The following is a 21526-nucleotide window of genomic DNA, read 5'->3' on the forward strand; positions in this document are numbered from 1 at the left end:
GCCAGAAAAGTTGATCAGAAATTTAAAAAAAGTATAATATCTTATTTATTTTAAAATAAACTGATCTTTTTTCCATTTTTTAGTTAAAATGTATTAAAGTTAAAATGATAAAAATATTCAAAAAGGTAAAATAATATAGGTAAAATACCATTCTAACCAAATTTCTTTGGCCAAAAGATTTTTCCTTTTTCAAATTCTGAATTACTATGATCAATCCGGAGTTGAGAAAAGAAAGGCCATACACCCCTAAACGTGATAATCTTTTGAAATCTGAAAATGCTCTCTTTTGTTTTTCCAATTTTTTTCTTTTTCATCAAAACAAGAATTTTCTCAAACAAAAAATGCGATCATTTTTAAATTTAAAATGTATTTTTGGTTACGCAAAAATCAAATTAGAGTAAAATTAATATTTGAATATAAAAATATAAGATGAAATTAATGACATTAATGTATATCAAAAATTGTGAGGAATATCATTTTCTTATCAAATTTGAAGAATAGTTTTCTAAACGTTGTTGCTTTAAAGTCTGTTTGGCATTGCTGATAAAAAATGTTTATTTTTAGAAGCACATTTTTAAAATAGCTTTTCAAAAAAGTGTGTTTGAAAAAAATAGTAATTTTTGTTTGGTTAATTCATTTGAAAAGTGATTTTGATAAGCAAACTATATTTGGATAATCTTTTTTTTTTTAAAAATACCTTTGAGAGTCAAATTACGAAAAAGGACAAGTATCAATGCACTTTTAATATTAAGATTATTTATAGAAAGAGATTATTTTAAATATCTATTATTAAAATTTTATGTAAATTTTATTTTTATTAAATTAAAATGTACATATTTATTTTTTCAATCACTATTTCACATAGATTAATAAAATAAATAAATTAAATATTGATATAATATTCATATGATGATATAAATATAATTAGAAATATCAAGAAAAATAAATTTAAATTATTCACAAATAAAATCCCCAGCAAAAATAAATAAATAAATATAAAGGATATATTGATAAATATGTATATACGGTAGGGGACATTTTGGTCTTGAAAAAAATAATTTTCTGCTTTTGCTTTTTTAAAAACAAAATTTTTTCGCTTCTTCCCAACAACACAAAAACTACTTTTGCTTCCATTCAAAAACAGTTTTATTGATTTGCCAAACACCTTATTTTTCAAAAGAAAATATTTTTTTCTCAAAATAAATATTTCTTGGCCTTCCAACAATAATGTCAAATAGACTCTTAACTATGATTATGATACTAAGTTAATATAATATAATTTTAACCTTTAAAAATTAAATAGGATACATATCTAGATATATGTACTTGATGAAATGAAAAGAAAGTGTAATGGATCGGAGTCAAATCCTTTCCTTGCTGGCAAGCAGGCGTTTGGTTGAAGGGTGGCGGGATTGAACTTTAAAGAATGACATTCTTCTCTTTCTTTTTTTCATTTTTTTGTTTGGATTTGATTTTGGTTTTTAACTTATTTAAGTCAAAAATTATAAATTCAGATTATAAATATGAGCAACTTTCATATATAGCAAACATAAAAATTATATTTGTATATTATAACTATAGTTTGCATAATTGCACTCCATAACAAATTTTATGTTTGCTATGTAGCTTTTAATTTGTATAATTCGCTATTCGGCCAAAAAAAGGATGTTTGCTGCGAATTACAATTAAAATAAACTATGATTATAACATTTAATTTGAATTAACAATTTGTTATTTCATACAATTTTTCCTATAAATATTCCAAACTATCATGAATCATAGTAATTATAACCTAAACTAGCGGGATTTATGTAATTTGCCCAAAATAGATTGTTTGGGAATTGAGCCCAAAAATCAGTTTCTATTCGCCTGGACTGATTTTGGGCCGCTACTGTTTCTGATTTGCCTTGGACTCTTTCAGGCCCATTTTCTAGCTGCTGCTCAAGATGATTTTGGGCTTTTGGTCCTTTAATTCACCAATATCAGCTTCCTGGGAGCGTTGGGCTTGGCCCAGTAGAAGGATACAAGGGAAACGGGAGTCCAATTTGGATTTGACCATATTAAATTGGACAAATTACAGAAATACACACATTTTGTTTCACTTATTTTCATTATCCCCTATTACTTTTAAAAATTTCCAAAATCCCTTATTTCTTTAATGTATCCGAGCTACATATTAATGTATCCGAGACAATACTTAATGTATCTGAGCTACATATTAATGTATTCAATTTTTTTTTATTTTTAAGGGATTAATGTAATTAGAAACTTATTAGGGATAGATTGTAATTTCATATTAAAACTATGAGATTTATTTAATTTATTCATGCACAAAGAGAGAAAAACTAGGGGAGCTTATATAAACCTCACTAGTTTAGGAGCTAATTACTTATATACACTATAATTTGCAATTTTAAGTATCTTATCAGATTTTGATGCCTCGAGACATGTCTAGGGGTCAAAATTATGTGTAATTTGTTCTAGATACATTTTATCTAAGTGGATTTATGATACATAACGAATCTCGGTCGCCTCCCTATATGGTAGAAAACTCTTAATTAGTGGTAATATACATTTTAGCCCATTTTTTTCTCTTTCGATCCTACATCCCTCGTGTATTTTTTAGAAAGAATTACTTAACTACACATCATTTATTATCATATTTTCTCTACCATTTCAAAAAATATCAAAAATCGATTCTTTTCCTTCCATTATCTCCTTTTTCGGATACATTAATTTGAAATCTCATATCTATGATTTTCCTTCCTTTTTTCACGCCACAAATCTCTCCATAATTACATCAATTATTCTATTTTCGAATTTCAAATCTTTTCTATTTCCAATTAATGATTTCAAATTATTCAAGAGGTAGATTTCTTTCCTTCACTTAAATTTCTGATTTCTTTTTTTTTTCATCTTAAAAAATAAAAATAAAATTACCTCCTCCCCTTGGCCCCATTGAAATCTTATTAAACCTTTGCAATTTTAGTTAATCATATTGTCGTTGAAAATTTTCTTGAAAAATATTTATTTTATTTTAATGTATCTACTGTTGAAAAATGTTCAAAAAAAAGAAGAAGAAAGTTGGATCTGCCATTGCACGACCATCACTATCAAAGTTACAGATTTTTAATGTATCTCATTTATTTTGAGTCTTAAATTAGTCTTTGTTAGTGTTATCATTGATCTGATGCACAGGGGCGGACCTAGAGTCTGCCGAGGGACTTCACCCGAACCCCTCGGCAAAAAATTACGTTGCATATTTAAGGTATTTTTATGTTTATATATTGATTTTGAACCTCCTAAAAATAAGATTAGAGGTTGGTTTAGTGGTTGAGGGGTTCAAACCTCAAATCTTAAGCACTTTTTTTTTTTTGAACCCCCTTAATGAAAATCCTGGTTTCATCATTGATGATACATCACTGCTACAATAACCTTTGTTTTATGCAATGTATCATGTTCATATTTAAGGTATTGATACATAACTCTAATGTTGTTGAATTTTCGATTAGTGTTTATCATGTTCAATATAAATGTACTTGATACATAAATTTTGTGTTATGTATCACACACACAAAAAAGAAGCTAATTTGGAACAATTACATATATAATGTATTTTTTAATTTTAAATTATAGTATTGCTCAAACAAAATAAGTTACATAAATAATAATGTATCATGTATTATTTTTTTAGTTATGATACGTAAATTCGAATTTATACTAAATGTATCTGAATCATAACAATTACCAAACAATAATGTATCGATCTCAAACCTAAAATCTTATGGGCAACACTTTTTTATTTAATGTATCTAGTAGAAATACAACACTTATTAATTTAAATTGAAAGGATTTTCATGATGTATCTTCTCAAAATTTTTTATAATTTTGAATCAAAATTGAAAGGATTTTCAATGACATAGGAGAATAATTTTGAAACTCAAATTTTTCAACAATTTTGAATCAAAATTGAAAGGATCTTCAATGAACTGGGAGAAAAATTTTGAATCTCAAATTTTTTGACAATCTTGAATCAAAATTGAAAGGATATTCGATGAATTTTTAGATTCACAAAAGGAATCGTTTGTCCAACAACAATTCCATCACTTTTATATCTTTCATAACTCACCTCGCTTATCCAAAATTTCGACAAAAGATTTTATGAAACAGAGAAAACGATGAACAAGAAGAAGAAATTTAATTTTTGAATCTTTTGGTTAGTTACACTATATGATTAAATTTTTTACAATAATTTGAAATGAAATAGCGTAATTTATGGGATCTTAATTTGATTTTCAGTTTTTTTTCCTCCTTAATTAGTGCAACAGATGGATACTATGAGATTTTAATTTAATTTTTCATTTTTTTTTCTTAATAAGTACAACAGATTGATACATAATGTATCAATAATAATGTATCTGAATTCTTAATTATGTATCCAAAATGCCTAAAAAACATAGAATTTATATAATTAAAAAAATAATATAAATAAAAGATAATTTAAATTTTACACTATGCAATTAATGTAAGTTATACAGGCCTTCTCTTCGGCCTCCGAAGACGTTCCTTCGAGGAACCGTTCTCGTTGACTTCTTACTCTCATTAGATTCTACCACCATGTGTCATTTACTACTGACACCATATGTTTTAGCCAATTTTTTCCAATACAAAATCGTCTACATGTTTTGAATTTTAAACAAATTAAATTATATAGCCAAACAGATTGTCAAAAAAAATCCCCTAAAATACCTTCAGAAACTATACCCAGGGTCCTATGTAAAATTGAATGACATCCATTACTATATTTTTTAACACTTCTGTCAATCTTTATTTTTTAACTTTAAATAATGTTGATTTTACTATAGTATTTTAGTTCAAGTGGAAATATGAACATTTTAATTGGTAAATAATCTCTTTTTTAAAAGAGCGGGAGAACAAGGGGAAAAAGAAAAAGAGCAGTAATCGGAAAACAGAGGATGAATTCGAAAAGAATAAAAAAAATTAATGAAAGAAATAAAACCCTATCAGTTGTAAAGAAGCAAATAAACAAACAAGAAAAATAGCACACAACGGCGCCAAAGAGAAGCAGCAAAAGAAAGTTCTCATTCGACCATCGAGCTCGATTTGGTACCCATTTGTTTTGCTCTTTTATTCTACATTGCCGTTCTTATTAAAGGATTTATATTTTTCAAGGTTATTTTTAGTATATTTCAATCTGTGTTTCATGAGAGAAGTAAAGGTTAAAAGTTAGAATAAATAACTTGGAATTATTTAGTATTTGTAACAACATATCACGTGTAATTCTACAAGTGGAATTTGGGGAAGGTAGTGGCTATGCACACCTTATCGAGATTGTTTTTGATAGATCCTCATCTTTTTAGTATTTCAATTGATGTCAAACACATTTAACAACAACAATATATCTAGTGTGAAGTTATGAGAGATAGCGAGTATGCAAACATTATCCCTATTTGTGAAGATTGAGAAAACATTTGTGAGAGACCCTAGACTTTTTAGTATTTTAAGTGATGTCAAACACATGACGAGAATTTTTTTTTATATACACGGAGGACAGATGGATCATTGTTTTAGTCAAAATACACCTGTTACCATTGGTTCTGCCTGTATAAAAAAAAAGAACTTGATTCATTTTTATTTTTGGATAAATTATCACGTTTTAAATTATTGTATGGTTGAACTTGAAATGTTTTTATTTGAAATAAGTTTTTGAATTATTGAATTTTTTTCGTTTTCAAGGAAGTTACAGGATCAGAGTGATTCCAATGTCAATAGTCCTGCTCTTTTGAACTTATCAAATGACAAACACTCGGAAAAAGCTAAACGTGAGTATCGAATTCTCTTAAGTGCTTTAATTGATGTAGCAAGGTTCATCTTGAAACAAGGATTGCCATTTTTGACTGATGAGGAAAGAAAATGTTTGGAGGACAATGGTAATTTTGAAGCATTCTTGGAATGGTATGGGAATCACGTCGTTCCTGATGTGGGAAGAGTTATATCAGAAAATGCTGAAATGCATCAAAACATGATTGCCCCAAGTGTCCTGAAAAACATTGTAAATGTTTGTGCAAAGGAAACAATTAAAAGAATTGTTGAAGACTTAAATGGAGATTATTTTGGAATATTAGTTGATAAGTCAGACGGTTCGTGTGATGATAACTCTGCACAATCATTGAAAGAAACTATAGATTCTTTGATTACGAGTTACTCACTCAGTCCATCTAAGATACGTGCACAAGGGTATAATGGAGACGCTAACATGGAAAGTGAGATCAATGATCTTAAGACACTGATTTTACAAGATAACCTGTCGGCATATTGCACTCATCACTTTGCCCAACCACTACATTTGACACTTGTATCTGTTGCCAAAAGACAACGTGATGTTGATGATTTCTTTGGTATGCTCTCTTTTATGTTGAAAGTGATAGGAGTTTCTTTTGAGCGCCAAGATTTTTCACAAGAAAATCAAGTTGAAAATTTGGAAGAGCTGCTAAAGTTTGGTAATATTCTTACTGGGCGAGACTTTAATCAGAAGTATGGTAAGCTTGAGAGATCAGGTAATGCTCCTTTGGAATCTTATTTTGAAACATTACGTAGTTTCATTACTATATTTCCATCAGTTGTTCACATATTAGAAGTTAGGGCTAACCCATCGGTGGCCCCCTAAACTTGGCACGATCTTTCACTTAGACATTTTAACTAGGCTTTGTTCATTTTAGACATCTCATGTCACGCCCAATTGTGTCAATTTGACACTTTTTCGACAATTTGCCAAATTTGTAAGGTGTGTGTAAAACACTCGCTGATGATGTGTCAAAGTGACGAATTAAATAAAGACACATGACATATATATATATAAAAAAAATTATTAAATGATGAATCTTGAGTAGGAAAAAAATTACCAATGACTCATTGACATGTGACATTTCTTTAACTAAATAATTTTTTTTTTTTTTTAAAAACACTTTTAATAAAAAGAAAATTACACCCACACCACCCCCAAATTGTCTTCTCTACTACCCACCTCCACCTCAAACCCTCTCTCTCACTCAGATTTTCTTCTCCACCCACCACCACCCCCGACCCTCTCCCACCAAATGTAGGATTTGATAATTGAAAATATGATTTCTTGCCATTTTGAGTGTTTTTTTCTTCTTGAAATTTATGTTGATTTTTTCAAATTATTTTGAGGAGGAAGAAGGACAACAAAATAAGTGAAAGTATTTAAGCTTAAAATTTATGGGTGCTAGAATTCACTTTTTGTTTGTGACATCGTCAAAATTATTTCACCATGGAAAGAGTTTAAGCTTGGAAAATGGTAGCCAAAAAATGGGGAAGAAGAAGAAGAAAAAAAAAATTAAAATTTGGTAAAATGAGGCTCTCACGCGCGTCTAGTGAGTGTATCACACTTGCTATGCCATCTCAGCAGAAAGTGTCAAATTGACACGGTTGGGCGTGACATGAGGTGTCTAAAATGAACAAAGCCTAGTTAAGATGTCTAAGTGAAAGATCGTGCCAAGTTTAGGGGGCCACCGATGGGTTAGGCCTAGAAGTTATTGCGACTGATGATGTATGCTCTTCTGAGAGAATGTGGGCAGATAGTCTTTTGGATGACCTACAATCATTTGAGTTTGTTTATATGCTACACGTGATGTTCAAAGTACTGTTGATCACAAAGGAGTTGGATATAGTCTTACAAAGAAAAGATCAAGATATTGTAAATGCTTTGATACTCGTTGGCACGACAAAGAGACAATTTGAAATGATGAGAGATGGTGAATGAGAACATTTGATGGATGATGTCTCTTCATTCTGTGTTAAACATGATATTTTGATTCCTAAAATGGATGACCTCTATGTTATCCCTAGAGGATTGAAGCGCAAGGTATCTACCTTCACATATTCATATCACTACCGGGTGAAAGTTTTTGATGCTATTATTGATTCACAATTGCAAGAGCTTGACAGGTGTTTTGATACAGTGAGTAATGACTTACTTCTTGGAATGACTAGTTTGAGCCCAGTAAATTTGTTTGCTAATTATGACAAGGACAAAATAGCTAGATATTATCCAAATGAATTTAGTGACGACAAACTTCAAGAACTCAGTTGCCACCTTGATAATTACATTGTTTATATGCGACAGTGTGACAATAAGTTCTCAAACTTGAAGGGACTTGGCGATCTTTCTAAGATGTTTGTTCAGAAAAAGTTGCATTTAACATGGCCATTGATTTATTTGCTTTTGAAGTTGAGTTTGATTCTTCCAGTTGCCGATGCAAGTGTGGAAAGATCATTCTCTTTTGTGAAAAAGATCAAAAATGAAATGCGCAAAAAAATTGATGAAGATTTTTTCAATGATTGTTTAGTCTGTTACATCGAAAATGAAGTATTTGAAAGTGTATCAGATGCTGCAATTGTTAATCAGTTTCACGGTATGGAGAAAATTTGAACTAGGCTATGTTTTCTGTAATGATGACTTTGATAGTGATATAATATTGTTCGATAATTATTTTTGTTTACTTTTATATATATTAACTAGTTGTGCCAAATGTGGTGTTCATATATTTTGGTAAGTGATTTGGGGAAGATAATAATCCTTTCTTAACTTTGGTTTCACTGATTTCCTATATTCTGATCCTTCAACTCTTATTTCTTTCTTTTTAATTCCTTTACTTAACAAAGTGTATTTATTTATTATAATGGAAACAAAAATACTCTGGCAGAGACAGAGAAGGATGGGAAGATGGTGTAATACTCCCCGACTCTCCATCTCAATTTGTTTATTTGATTTTGACTTGATAGCGATAGAGGTGAAGGAGATGGGGTCAATAACTTAGATTTCAATCAAGTGAATCACTAAGCCTTTTAGTAGCAAGGGTGCCAAGATTTTATATTAGATTAATTCTAAAAAATATATACATAAAATATCAAGTTTTGCGAAAAAATCACAGGTTCATGTTCTTCACAAACTACCTACTAAATTTGTCCATTGAACACTAAGTTTAAGAAAATAAGTGAAGATGCAATTTTTATATGATTTGGTTAATTTTTTTTAAATGTCATCTAATGTATCACAATCGTTAAAATGATAAAATGTGAGAATTAAATATCAAAAAGTTATAATATCATAGAATGAAAGTATTTTTCCCTTTATAATATCCTACAATGTCAATTAACATAAGCAGTATACGCATTATGTTTATCATACTTATATGATCCATCACTCTAATTATAAAAAGACGTATGTCAATTTATAATTAGTTTTGTTAAACAATTAAGTTAAGTGTACTTTAAAATCGTTTGTAAATGCCAAATGGTAAGGAGGATAATTGTTCTACCAAAGAACTATTTTATTATATGTAATTGACTATAAAAAATTCAAAAAGATCTACAATTGTTTTTTGTTTTTTTTGAAAAGTAATAATTTGTGATTATAAATATAGAAAGCAAACATTGTAAAACCTTTTTCCTTAAACACTTTTTAAAATTCATACACTAATCAATTAATTAATTAAAAAATGCATTCTCTAAAATCAAAATTTAAAATGTGGACCCATTTCCATTATTTTTTTTTAAAAAAATTAACGTGGTCCCCACCTTTTTCCTTAAACACTTTTTAAAATTCATACACTAATCAATTAATTAATTAAAAAATGCATTCTCTAGAATCAAATTTAAAATGTGGACCCATTTCTATTTTTAAAAAATTAACGTGGTCCCAACCTTTTTCCTTAAACACTTTTTAAAATTCATACACTAATCAATTAATTAATTAAAAAATGCATTCTCTAGAATCAAATTTAAAATGTGGACCCATTTCTATTAATTTTTTTAAAAAAATTAACGTGGTCCCCACCTTTTTCCTTAAACACTTTTTAAAATTCATACACTAATCAATTAATTAATTAAAAAATGCATTCTCTAGAATCAAATTTAAAATGTGGACCCATTTCTATTAATTTTTTTTAAAAAATTAACGTGGTCCCCACCTTTTTCCTTAAACACTTTTTAAAATTCATACACTAATCAATTAATTAATTAAAAAATGCATTCTCTAAAATTAACGTGGGCCCCACCTTCTTCAATCCCTTCTCCTCTAACCCCCCGCCGCCCCTCCTCGCCCGCACTCTTTCTTCTTCCTTGATTTTTGCCATTTCCAGCTTTCTTTGAGTTTTGTTTTTCTATCGTTTCCAGCCTTCAATAGTTATTTTTTTTCTTCACCATTCATCAATTGTTTAAAGAAAAGTAGTATATCTATTACTTTTTTTCTTCGAACCCTCTCCCTCACCCATAAATCTAACCGGGGAAAATGGTATTTTTTAGAAGCTAGAAGAAGATATTTGGGGAAAGCAACAAAATAAAGAGGTAGAAAAAATTGAATAAAAAAAATCAAATCTACAAATTTTATTTTAAAAAATTTAATTTATAAAAATAAAGTAAAAAAATAGTTATATATTGACCAATAAAAATGGTATATGTACGATTTTATCATTCGATTTCTTTTTAATTATTATTTCACACACTTATAAGAGAATGAGTGCACTCCCTCTGCTACATTCACCCCTTAGGGGATATTTAATTCACTTGAAAATTAAGGGGTGTTTTAAATGTTTATATAATTAAAAGGTAGAATGACTTAAGAGACTCCTGTACTTAGCTTTGTTTGTCAGTTAGACCCTTATACTCATGACTTTGTCAACTAAACCTTTAAATTAATTAAAATATTATATTTTAAATCCTTTTCTCATTTGATATGTGCGCGTGTAGCACAATCGTTTACACATGAAATGCCATGTCATTTTTGTAGGATTTCATGTCATTTTTTATAACACATACGAAATTAAATATTTTTTTATAAAATGAAAATACATTCTGAAAATTTTCATTATTATGTTCTACAATATTTGCTCACAAATCACAATTGAGGACGAAATTCATGCCAAGCAACTGACAAGTGTAATTCTTCCTATTGAATTGAATTTTTACAATAAATTCACAAATACAAATCCAATAATTTTTCATCATAATTTTAAATTAATTTCATAAATTGACAAAACTCATTTGTTGTTCTTCAAGCTTATTCATGAAATTTTTTCAATTTGTCAATATCCATCATCATTCTTCACATTGTCTCATATAAGATTCGAAAAATACTTACAAAATTAAAGTTTTGAAAATGAAAATCTAGCAGAGAAGAGCTTGGGTGGTATGATTTGCAGCAAAGAGCAAAATTTTATGGGAGCATTTAGGAATGGATTTTGTTGGTTGGTGTGGGGGTAAGGGTGGAGGGCTGATGTTAAGCCGAAGAAGAAGAAGTAGGTGGTGGTTGTGGTTTCACAAAAGCAGGGGCGGCTTAACGTAATTGGGGGCCTAAAGCGAAATTTCAATTCACGGCCTAAAATATAAATACACTTCATATACGTATTTATTCAAAAAAAAAAAATTACACTATTAAGATGAAAATTATTAGTACTTAATATTATTTTTTGAGTTACTAGTTTTAGGTAAGATTTTATCAACACAACATTGAAAAACATCCTTTAAGTGAGACAATTATTATATGCATTGTTAACATAATGATATAAGTAATAAGTTGATAAATATTAAATAAAGATAAGAGTTAGAAGTTTAGAATTATAGAATTTGACTCAAAAAGTTGATGACTTGGTATATCTCATTTTAATATGCTTAGAGTAATGCTTGAAACTAAAATTTAAAAAGAAATAAAAAAGAATTTGTAGTTCACTTTGTTCAACACTTTTCACTGTTAATTCTTATTTTTAACAAAGTACAAAAGATGTTAAAGTGGATAAAATAATTTATTTTTAAAAAAATTATACTTTTTATCATAAATAATTAATTTTTCTATAAAATTTTTAACATATTATTTATTCTTGACAAAAATTTGAGGCCCTCGAAATTTGAGGACCTAAGGCAAAGGCCTTATTTTTGCAAGCATAGAGCCGGCCCTGCACAGAAGAAGGAGAAGGTGGCCTGAATGGTTTGGGAAGAAGAAAGTTGAGAAATTTGTTGGTGATGGTTCTGGGGGAGCGGACGGAGGGGCTGGGAATTTTTTAAAAATCTCTTTTGTTTTTAATATAAATTTACTTGCCTTAGGGCATTTCCAACCCAATCCTCTATTTTACTCTCCAAATATAGAGTTTTTATTTTTTCAGACAATCAACTCTAACTCAATTCTCTATTTTACTCTTAAAAATAATTTTTTTTCTCTCTCCTCAATATTATGTTATTATTCTATTTCATTCTTATTTTCTTATTTCATAATATAAATCATTTATTTCCTTTTTCCCAAATAATTACTATATATAATTTTTAATGTGATATAAAATTATTTTTTATTCTAAATTTTTAAAGAACTTAAATTTAGGGGTGTGCACTATTCAGATTAAACCGAATAACCAAACCAAATCAAACCGAATTTTTATTTGGATTGGTTTTTTGGTTTTTCGGATTGGTTTTGGATTAATAAATTACTTTGTTTGGTTTTTTGTTTTGGTTTCGGATTTTAAAAAATAAAAACCGAAAAACCGAAAAAAGTTGAATTATATATATATATATATATATATATATATATATAATGTTTAGGTTTAGAATTAAGTTGGAGTTAACCACTTTTGTCCCTTTTTGGTTATTGTCTTTCATGATGATTACGTTTATATTTTATGTTTGAATTACATCTATAATAGGTATACTTATAAGTATTGTGTTTAAGTTTTACTTATGATTTATATAAGAAAGAATATTTAAGGGATTAAATATTATTACTTTGGTTATATATGTTATTAATTATTGACATAACCGAATAACCAAACCGAAAAAAGCCGAACCGAATAGAGGAAAACCAAACCAAACCAAATTTATTTTGGATCGGATTGGGTTACACTTTTACAAAACCAAAAATCGAAAATCCAAACCGAATAGTGTAAAACCAAACCGAAAAACCAAATGCACACCCCTACTTAAATTGCAAGAAAATATAATATAATACATAAATTAGAGAACAAATTCAAATAAAAGTGACATACAATTACATAAACACTCAATTTTCAAAATTATTACGTTGCTCGCATAAATGCTCTATTAATGCATTACAGAGTTCAAAATGAACATTTTTGTCCTTAATTTTTTTTATGTCTAGCTAAAAATTGTTCAAATTGGAGATTTTCATCTATCACCATTTCTATAGTTAGAGTTGGAGCCTCTACGGCATCTTGAATTGGTGCAATGAGATCACGTTCATCCTCAATTATCATGTTGTGCAGTATAATATATGTAGCCATTATATCATGTAGCACTTCCTTTCTCCAAAAACGTGACAGTCCTGCAATAATTGCAAAACGTGATTGCAAAACTCTAAATGCACGTTCAACATCTTTTCGGCACGATTCTTGTTTCATCGCGAAATATTTCTTTTGTTGGGAATGAGGATCACGAATAGTTTGAACAATTGTAGACCATTTAGGATATATACCATCAGCTAACTAATAATGCATATCGTATACCATCACAACCACAATCGCAACAATTCTCGGAATCATATCCTAATTTTTGTCGGAATAGTGCTAAATCTGGAAACGACCTACCGAATTTCTAAATTATTGTTGTGATCAATTAATTATTATGTTATGTATTGTACTTTATCTTGTATTTAAATTATTATGTTATGTATTGTATTGTTATCTTGTATTTAAATTATCATATCATGTATTGTATTTATAAATTAAATTTTTTCATCTTACCATTTTAATTTTGCGTATTCTTTATAATGGAAATTAATAATAAAATAACATTTTATTATTCACGAAAATTAGAAAAAAAATTAAAATACTATTAATTTGAAATTAAAATAGTATATATTAAATAATATTTAAAAATATTATATTACATTTAAAAAATAATTATGAATATTAGATATTTAATTAATAGAATTATATGTAAAATAATATGTTAATTAGAAAGTAATATAAATAATAATAAAATAATGAAAAAGTGAAATAGAGAGTGTGAATAGTAATTCTCCAAATTTGGAGAACTACTATTCAACTCTCTAAATTTGAAGAATAGAGGGTGATTTGGAGGTGGGTTGGAGTGCCCATTCTCTATTTTAGTCTCCAAATATAGAGTATGGAGAGTAAAATAGAGGTGGGTTGGAGATGGTTGTAAGACGCCTGCAATCACTTTTTTTTCCTAATTGGCAATATTAATGCCACGTAAGCTTGGTCAATGGTCAGAGGTGCTTAAAATATTTTGTTTCAATGAGTATAAGGGTTCAGTTGGCAAAGTCGTGAGTATAAGGGTTCAGTTGGCAAAGTCGTGAGTATAAGGGTCCAACTTACAAACGGAGTCAAGTACAAAGGTCTCCCAAGTCATTCCACCTAATTAAAATGTTAAAGTAAGTTTTGTTACCAATTTCAAAGATGACTTAATGTATTTTCTCTTAAGTAATCACAAAGAACAAACTAGTACTATTAAAGAAAAAGGTAGAACTTCTTGAAAATCTAAGTTTTTAATTTATCCACTTCGTAATTAATAGAGATAAAATGGTAAATTTACTATGTCAATCACTGTTTTTTTAATAGTGTGTCAATTTAAAAGCGGATAAGTAATTAAGGACAGAGGAAGGAGTACTTGAGTTGTTATTGCCGCATATAAATGTTTTGAATTTAACATTATATAATTATTTTTACGAAATTTACCTCAAGGCTCAAGTACCAAAGTCAAAGAGAATTTTTTTGATATGTACTCTAAATTTAACATATAATTTTTTTTTATATTTGTATATATTTGATTCGGTAATTTTTTTAAAAATATTTATTGTAAAATAAAAGATTCACCTTAATTATTGGGAAAAAAAGATAAATATACCCTCGAACTATCGTAAATGATATGCAAATACCCTTCGTCATACTTTTGGGATATTAGTGCTCATGCCTTCTAAAAACTAGAGCATATATACCCTTTATACTAACGGACATACATGTGTCATAATCTTATCTATTGATCAGATATTTATTGACGGATAAGATTGCGCCACGTGTCCCTATTTAGTCTTCCGTTAGAGTGAAGGGCATATATGCTCTAGTTTTTAGACGGCAAGGGCATCAATGTCCCAATAGTATGACGGAGGGTATTTGCATACCATTTACGATAGTTCGGGGGTATATTTGTCCTTTTTCCCTTAATTATTTGATATGATCACAAATTTATATTGAAATCTTCAATTTAATTATTTTAAAAACACCTAAAAATCAGTTTAATTTGATATGATTAAATCATTTTAAAAAAAATCATTGAGACTTCCATTCCATTTTTACAAGTTACTCTTTAGTCTATATTGTTGGTTATTGTTTTCCTTTATTCAGTCTTTGGTATTTCAATTGACTTAATCTTTAGGACGTAAGTAGTTGGTTGAATAAAAATAGTAGAATCCTTTCAGTTTATTAGTAGTTGAGTGATAGTAGGAGTTAGTGCTACTTATTTTTAGTTAGTAAAACTCTATTTAAAAAGAGTTCAATTGCTGTTATTCGACAGAAGTGAATTTGAGCCTATTGAATAGAGTCCAAGTTTGTTTTCTCTCCTATTTCTTAGATTCTGTTTTTCCATTAGTGGTATCATCGTCAATTTTGTGAGAGAAATACTTAAAGAAATTGCAGCAGCAATGTGAATCTATAGCTTCAAAAAACTTTGTGCAAACAATCATTTCTCGCTTTGATGGTCACTATGATAATTGGAGTATGTTGATGGAGAATTTTCTAAGATCAAAAGAGTTTTTATTGGCAAGTGGTTATGGATGGCAAATCAGAACCAACAGAAGGCACAATAGTGTTAGACACACAAAAAGCAGAAGCACATGCATCAAAGCTGAAGGACCTCAAGGTGAAGAATTATCTTTTCCAAGCAATTGAATGTTCAATCTTGGAAATTATTCTTTCTAAGGATACTTCTAAGCAGATTTGAGACTACATGGAGAAGAAATATCAAGGATCGCCGAGGGAAAAGAGACAACAACTTTGTTTGGAGTTTGAAACTCTTCGAATGAAATATGGAGAGTTAGTTAGTAACTATTTTTCACGGGTGATGACAATTGTCAACAAGATGTGGTTCCACGATGATAAGTCAAATGAAGTTACAATTGTTGAAAAGATTCTTCGAACCATGACACCAAAATTTAAGTTTGTTGTTTGTTCTATTAAAAAATCTCATGATATTGATATGCTTTCAATTGATGAATTTCAAATCTCTTTGTTGATTCACGAGCAAAAAATCACTCAAAATGAAAAGGAGGAGGTGACATTGAATGCCTCAACAAAATATTATTTTGGAGGACAAGGGTACAACATAGGTAATGGTAGAGACAGAGGCAAATGTAGAGGCCGAGGCTATAGTGAAAATCATCAGCAACGTCAACACCATGACAATCAAGGCAGAGGAAAGGGACGAGGTGGCTACAACTCTAAGTCATTAGACAAGTCCAAAATTGAATGTTACAGATGCCAGAAGTTTGGTCATTATAAAATCAGAATGCTGAATCGATTTGTCTAAGATGTATGGAGAAAAATCTAATTTTGCAGAACAAGATGAAGAAGAGATATCTTTGTTGATGGTTTGCCACATGAAAAAGGAAATATATAAGAATTGATGGTACCTCGACTCCGAATATAACAATTATATGAGTGGAGATAAGTTAGTTTTCTCCACCTTGGATTAATCTTTTCGAGATAGCGTGAAGTTCAGGAACAACTCCAAAATCGCAGCCATGGAAAAAAGGAAGGTTCTAATTTAGGCCAAGAGAGACTTCTCCCAGACAATTGATGATGTTCTTTCTGTTCTAGATTTGAAGACCAATCTTCTGAGTAATGCCAATTGCAAGAGAAGGGGTATGAAATTTCTATAAAGGGAAAAATGTCTGAAATATATTCAAACTTTGACCGAAATTACTGTAACTATCTCAAACTTTGGGCAGGACCTATTACCCCCCTGCACTATTTAATAGTGTAATTTTAAAGATATATAAATGTCTAGGTGGACAAGTTACTATTTATAATGATGCAATATTTATGATGTCCACGTGCAAGATGCCAAACTTTGATTAATTACTCAAGTTAAAATGACTAGAAACATAATGTTCTTTCTCTATCTACACAATATTCATCATATATGTTTCTTTTTCAAATTAAAGGATAAGGAATGGTTGTGACATTTTCATTATGGACACTTGAATTTTAATGGACTGAGAACGCTACATCAAAAGAACATGATGAACGGTCTTCCTCAAATTACAACTCCTTTGGAAACTTGTGAAAATTGTGTTGTTAGGAAACAACCTCACTGTCCATTTCCGTAAGGCAAATCTTGGAGAGCAAAGACATTGCTGGAATTGGTGCACTCGGATCTCTGTGGACCAATAAATCTCAATTTCAATAGTGGTAAAAGATACTTCATAACCTTTATTGATGACTTCAGTGAAAAAACATGAGTGTATTTTTTACACAAAAAGTCTACAACTTTTGATGTTTTAAACGTCTTAAAGTACTTGTCGAGAAAGAAACGGGTAGACCATTGAAAGCTTTACGCACTGATGGTGGATGAGAGTTCAATTCTCAAGAATTTATACTTTTTGTGAGGAAAATGAAATCAAAAGGCAACTTATAGTAGCTTACACACCTCAACAAAATTGTATTTGCGAGCGGAAGAGTCGTATAATCCTTAACATGGCGCACAACATCTTTATTAAGAGTGGTGTCTCAAAAAGTTTTTGCCGAAAGTTGTTGATTGGAGAATTCATATTTTAAAAGGCATGGAGCAGGCAAAAATCAAGTGTTGAGCATCTTAGAATCTCCGGATGTTTGGCTTATGCACATGTTCCAGATCAGAAGAGGATCAAACTAGATGATAAAGGATAAAAATGCATTTTTCTTGGTGTTAATAATCAATCTAAAGCTTATAAGTTGTATAATCCTAACACCAAGAAGATCTTCATTAGTCATGATGTAATTGTTGATGAACATTCTACTTGGTCATAAAAGGACGAAAGGAATCAACAGCTCTTCCCAATAGCCTTTGAAGAGGAAATACAATAGTTGGAGGGGACGAAAAAGTCGATTAATTCAAATCCAGTTTAGTTACCAATTTCAGCTTCTATACAAGAAGATGAACATCCTCAACGATAAAAAAAAAGACCAGTATGAATCGCTGATTTTGAGGTAACTGGAATTGATCAATCTAAAGATCCACTCATTCATTTTGCCTAATTTTCAAATTGTGATCCTACCAGCTTTGAAGAAGCTTGTTAAAGATGCAAATTGGCGAAAGACAATGGATGAAGAGATGTCATCAATTGCTATAAATGAACTTGGGAGTTGTCTGAGCTTCCAAAAGGGCATAAGACAATCAGTGTAAAGTAGATATACAAGAAAAAAATGAATAAGGAAGGTGAGGTCGAGCGACACAAAGCACACTTAGTAGCTAAAGGCTATAAGTAAGAGTTATAGTGTGGATTACAGAGAAGTTTTTGCTCCAGTAGCACGACTTGATAGTATCATACTAGTGATAGCTTTGGATGCTCAACATTCATGGCCCATTTTTCAAACAAGTCGGCTTTCTTACATAGGGACTTTGATGAATAGGTATTTGTTGATCAACCTTCTAGTTATGTCAAAGTTGGACAATAAGATAACGTGTGTAAATTAAACAAAGCATTGTATGGATTAAAACTAGCTCCACAAACTTGGTATAATCATATAAATGCTTATTTCTCTAAAGAGGGATTTAAGAAATGTCCATATGAACACACACTCTTTACAAAGATTGATGATAAAGGAAAAATACTCATTATTTATTTATATGTAGATGATTTAATTTACACCGGCAATAATATCTCCATGGTTGAAAGTTTCAAGAAGTCCATGATGATGAAATTTGATATGATTGATATTGGAATGATGCATTATTTTCTTGGCATTGAAGTTGTTCAATCTTTTGATGAGATTTTCAACACACAAAAGAATTATGCTAAAGAGATTTTGGATAGGTTTCAGATGAAATGTTGTAACTCTGCTAGCAGTCTTACTGAGTTTGATTTGAAGCTGACTAAAAAACATGGAGAGGGGGAGTTGACAACACCGTTTATAAATGTAACGACCGGATTCCGTCGTTATAGAAAAGACAACGGAGAAAAATTTTCAATCGAAAAACTTTTTTGTAGTAGCTTGAAATTTCTCAATCTAGTTCAAATTTGGACGAAATCAGAGTCTTTAAAGTCTAGAGAAATCTGGTAGCAATAGGGTGATCTAATTATGATTTTGAATACATGACTAGTTAGATAAGTCGATAAGGAATCTGTATGACTTTACGAAAATGAATTCGGGTGAGTAGAACTCCCAAAATTGATCTTAGCGTGAACGGGTAATTTCTGAGTGTCGTTGGTTGAAGGCATGTTGTGAAATGAGGGTTTTGGAATTCTTTAATTTGCTCATTGTTTCGTGCAAGTCGTTTTGACGGTGGTTTTGGTTGCGAGGGCGGGGCCGCTGTAGCGGGATGAGTTCCATTGTGGCGGGCCAGATGCGACTTAAAGTAGTAAATAAACCCCAAAACATATTTATTCTGCAATTTTTTATTTTTAGAGCTAAGGAACGAACCCCAGGCGATTCTTGATAATTTTCCACCATTCTTGAGGCTAAAGGTATGATTTTAACTCCCCGAATCCATTTTTCGATCCGTAGAACGTAATCTAATGGGTAATTATTGATGGGAGAGGGTTTTGATCTAGAATCTATGGTGGAAATAGCCCAAGTTTGGATACTTGTGATCATGGGTAGGATCTAGGGTTGTTAGAATTGTTAGTAATCCAGGTAATTAGTGATTGCTTATTGATTCCCGTATTATATTGATTGTTTGTAGACCAAGAACAAGTGGAATGAATCCGGAAAGGGAATGATTAAGTTTCTTAAGGTTTCAAGTTTGTTCGAGGTAGGTGATGGTTGTGATTCTATGATTGTGTGATGTATGTTTGTTCTTGCTTCATTATGATACATGTATGTATGCGAATGTTGCATTATTGATCACATTAATTGTAAATGAGGATATATGAATGATGAATGTCATGAATCATGACTTGATCGTATAATTATTAGAATGTACTTTGTGATTGTGATTGTGGCTTATTGATTGGATTGTGTGTTGCGTTCCGACACACTAACTTGGATCGGTTGCTACGTTCCGGCATAATTATGGGATCGGTTGCCACATTCTGGCATAATCATTGGATCGGGTACCACGTTTCGGTATGCTAACTGTTTGGATTTGGGTTCTATGAGATGACCAATGACTTGTCATAATTGTGTATCTTGAGAAATGTGAAATTGTATATTGTTCGTAAATATTTATAATCTTGTATATGTTCGATATTATGCATGTGATTATATTGTTGTATTGACTTGTGTATGTTGCACTTAGTGGGATAGCCGCGTGATCCTACCGGTACATTGTGGTTGTGTACTGATACTGCACTTGCTCTTTCTTTGTTGAGTACAGGGCATCTTAAGGCGGCTATTGACAGACTTCGTTTAGAAGATCAGTGATTGTCGATCGAATTCAAGGGTGAGCCAGTTCTTCCAGGCTGCCATGAGTTCTCCTTTCGTCTATGTCCACATTTCGAACTTTACATTGACTTTCAGGTTCTAGGTGTAATTTCCACATTGTTTAGTTGTTAGGTCTTTTGGAAGTTTATGGGAACTTCAATCTTTAGCTTTTTAACTTGCTTCTGTAACTTAAATGCCTTAGTTTTTGGTTTAGTTGCTTGGTTTGGGTTGTAGTAGTGGTTCTCCCACCAGAGGGTTAGTGTGGGTGCCAATCATGACAATCTAGGTCGTGACAACAAACAAATAGTGGAAAACTTGATGTACTTTGTGGCAACAAGGTCTGCTATTATGCATGTTGTAAATCATATTAGCATATACATGAAAAGCCCAAAAGAGATGCATCTTCTTGCCGCAAAGAGAATTTTTCTCTATTTTCAAGGAACTACTAATTATGGTATGTTCTATGTGAAAGGAGAAAAATCAGACTTAGTTGGCTTTACTGACAGTGATTTTACTGGAGATACAAATGATCAAAAAAGTACGTATGGTTATGTCCTTATAATGGGGTCGGGAGCAATTTCATGGTCTTCGAGAAAGCAATCAATTTTGACTTTATCAACTACATAAGCAACAATTTGTTGCAGCAGCAGCATGTGCCTGCCAAGCAATTTGGATGGACAGGGTTCTTGAAGAAATTCATTTCAAGCAGAATGACTTTATTACCATTTATTGTGACAGTAGTTCAATAATAAAACTCTCCAAAAATGTTGTTCAACATGAGCGAAGTAATCATATTGATGCCAAATTTCATTTCTTAAGGTACCACACAAAAGATGGAGTAATCGATCTCATCTTCTGCAGAAGTGAAAATCAGATGGCTGATGTGTTTACCAAATTTCTCA

At 30.5% G+C, this 21526-nt stretch overlaps 2 protein-coding genes across 2 annotated transcripts; both read left to right on the plus strand.

Moving 5' to 3' along the window:
• The first annotated feature begins 5436 nt into the window (after nt 1–5436).
• On the plus strand, nt 5437–6688 carry LOC125873565 (uncharacterized). Its single transcript, XM_049554471.1, has 2 exons — nt 5437–5450; nt 5758–6688. Exons 1-2 carry the CDS (start codon nt 5437–5439, stop codon nt 6686–6688), a joined length of 945 nt encoding a protein of 314 aa, XP_049410428.1.
• A 1176-nt stretch (nt 6689–7864) lies between these two features.
• LOC125873566 (uncharacterized) lies at nt 7865–8473 on the plus strand. The gene has a single exon (XM_049554472.1). It carries the CDS (start codon nt 7865–7867, stop codon nt 8471–8473), a length of 609 nt encoding a protein of 202 aa, XP_049410429.1.
• Nucleotides 8474–21526: the final 13053 nt, after the last annotated feature.

The sequence above is a fragment of the Solanum stenotomum genome, chromosome 8, assembly GCF_019186545.1.
Source record: "Solanum stenotomum isolate F172 chromosome 8, ASM1918654v1, whole genome shotgun sequence".
Classification (NCBI taxonomy): Eukaryota; Viridiplantae; Streptophyta; class Magnoliopsida; order Solanales; family Solanaceae; genus Solanum; species Solanum stenotomum.

Coding starts and splice junctions, on each gene's coding strand:
- LOC125873566 (XM_049554472.1), top strand. CDS start 7,865: ATGGATGACCTCTATGTTATCCCTAGAGGATTGAAGCGCAAGGTATCT.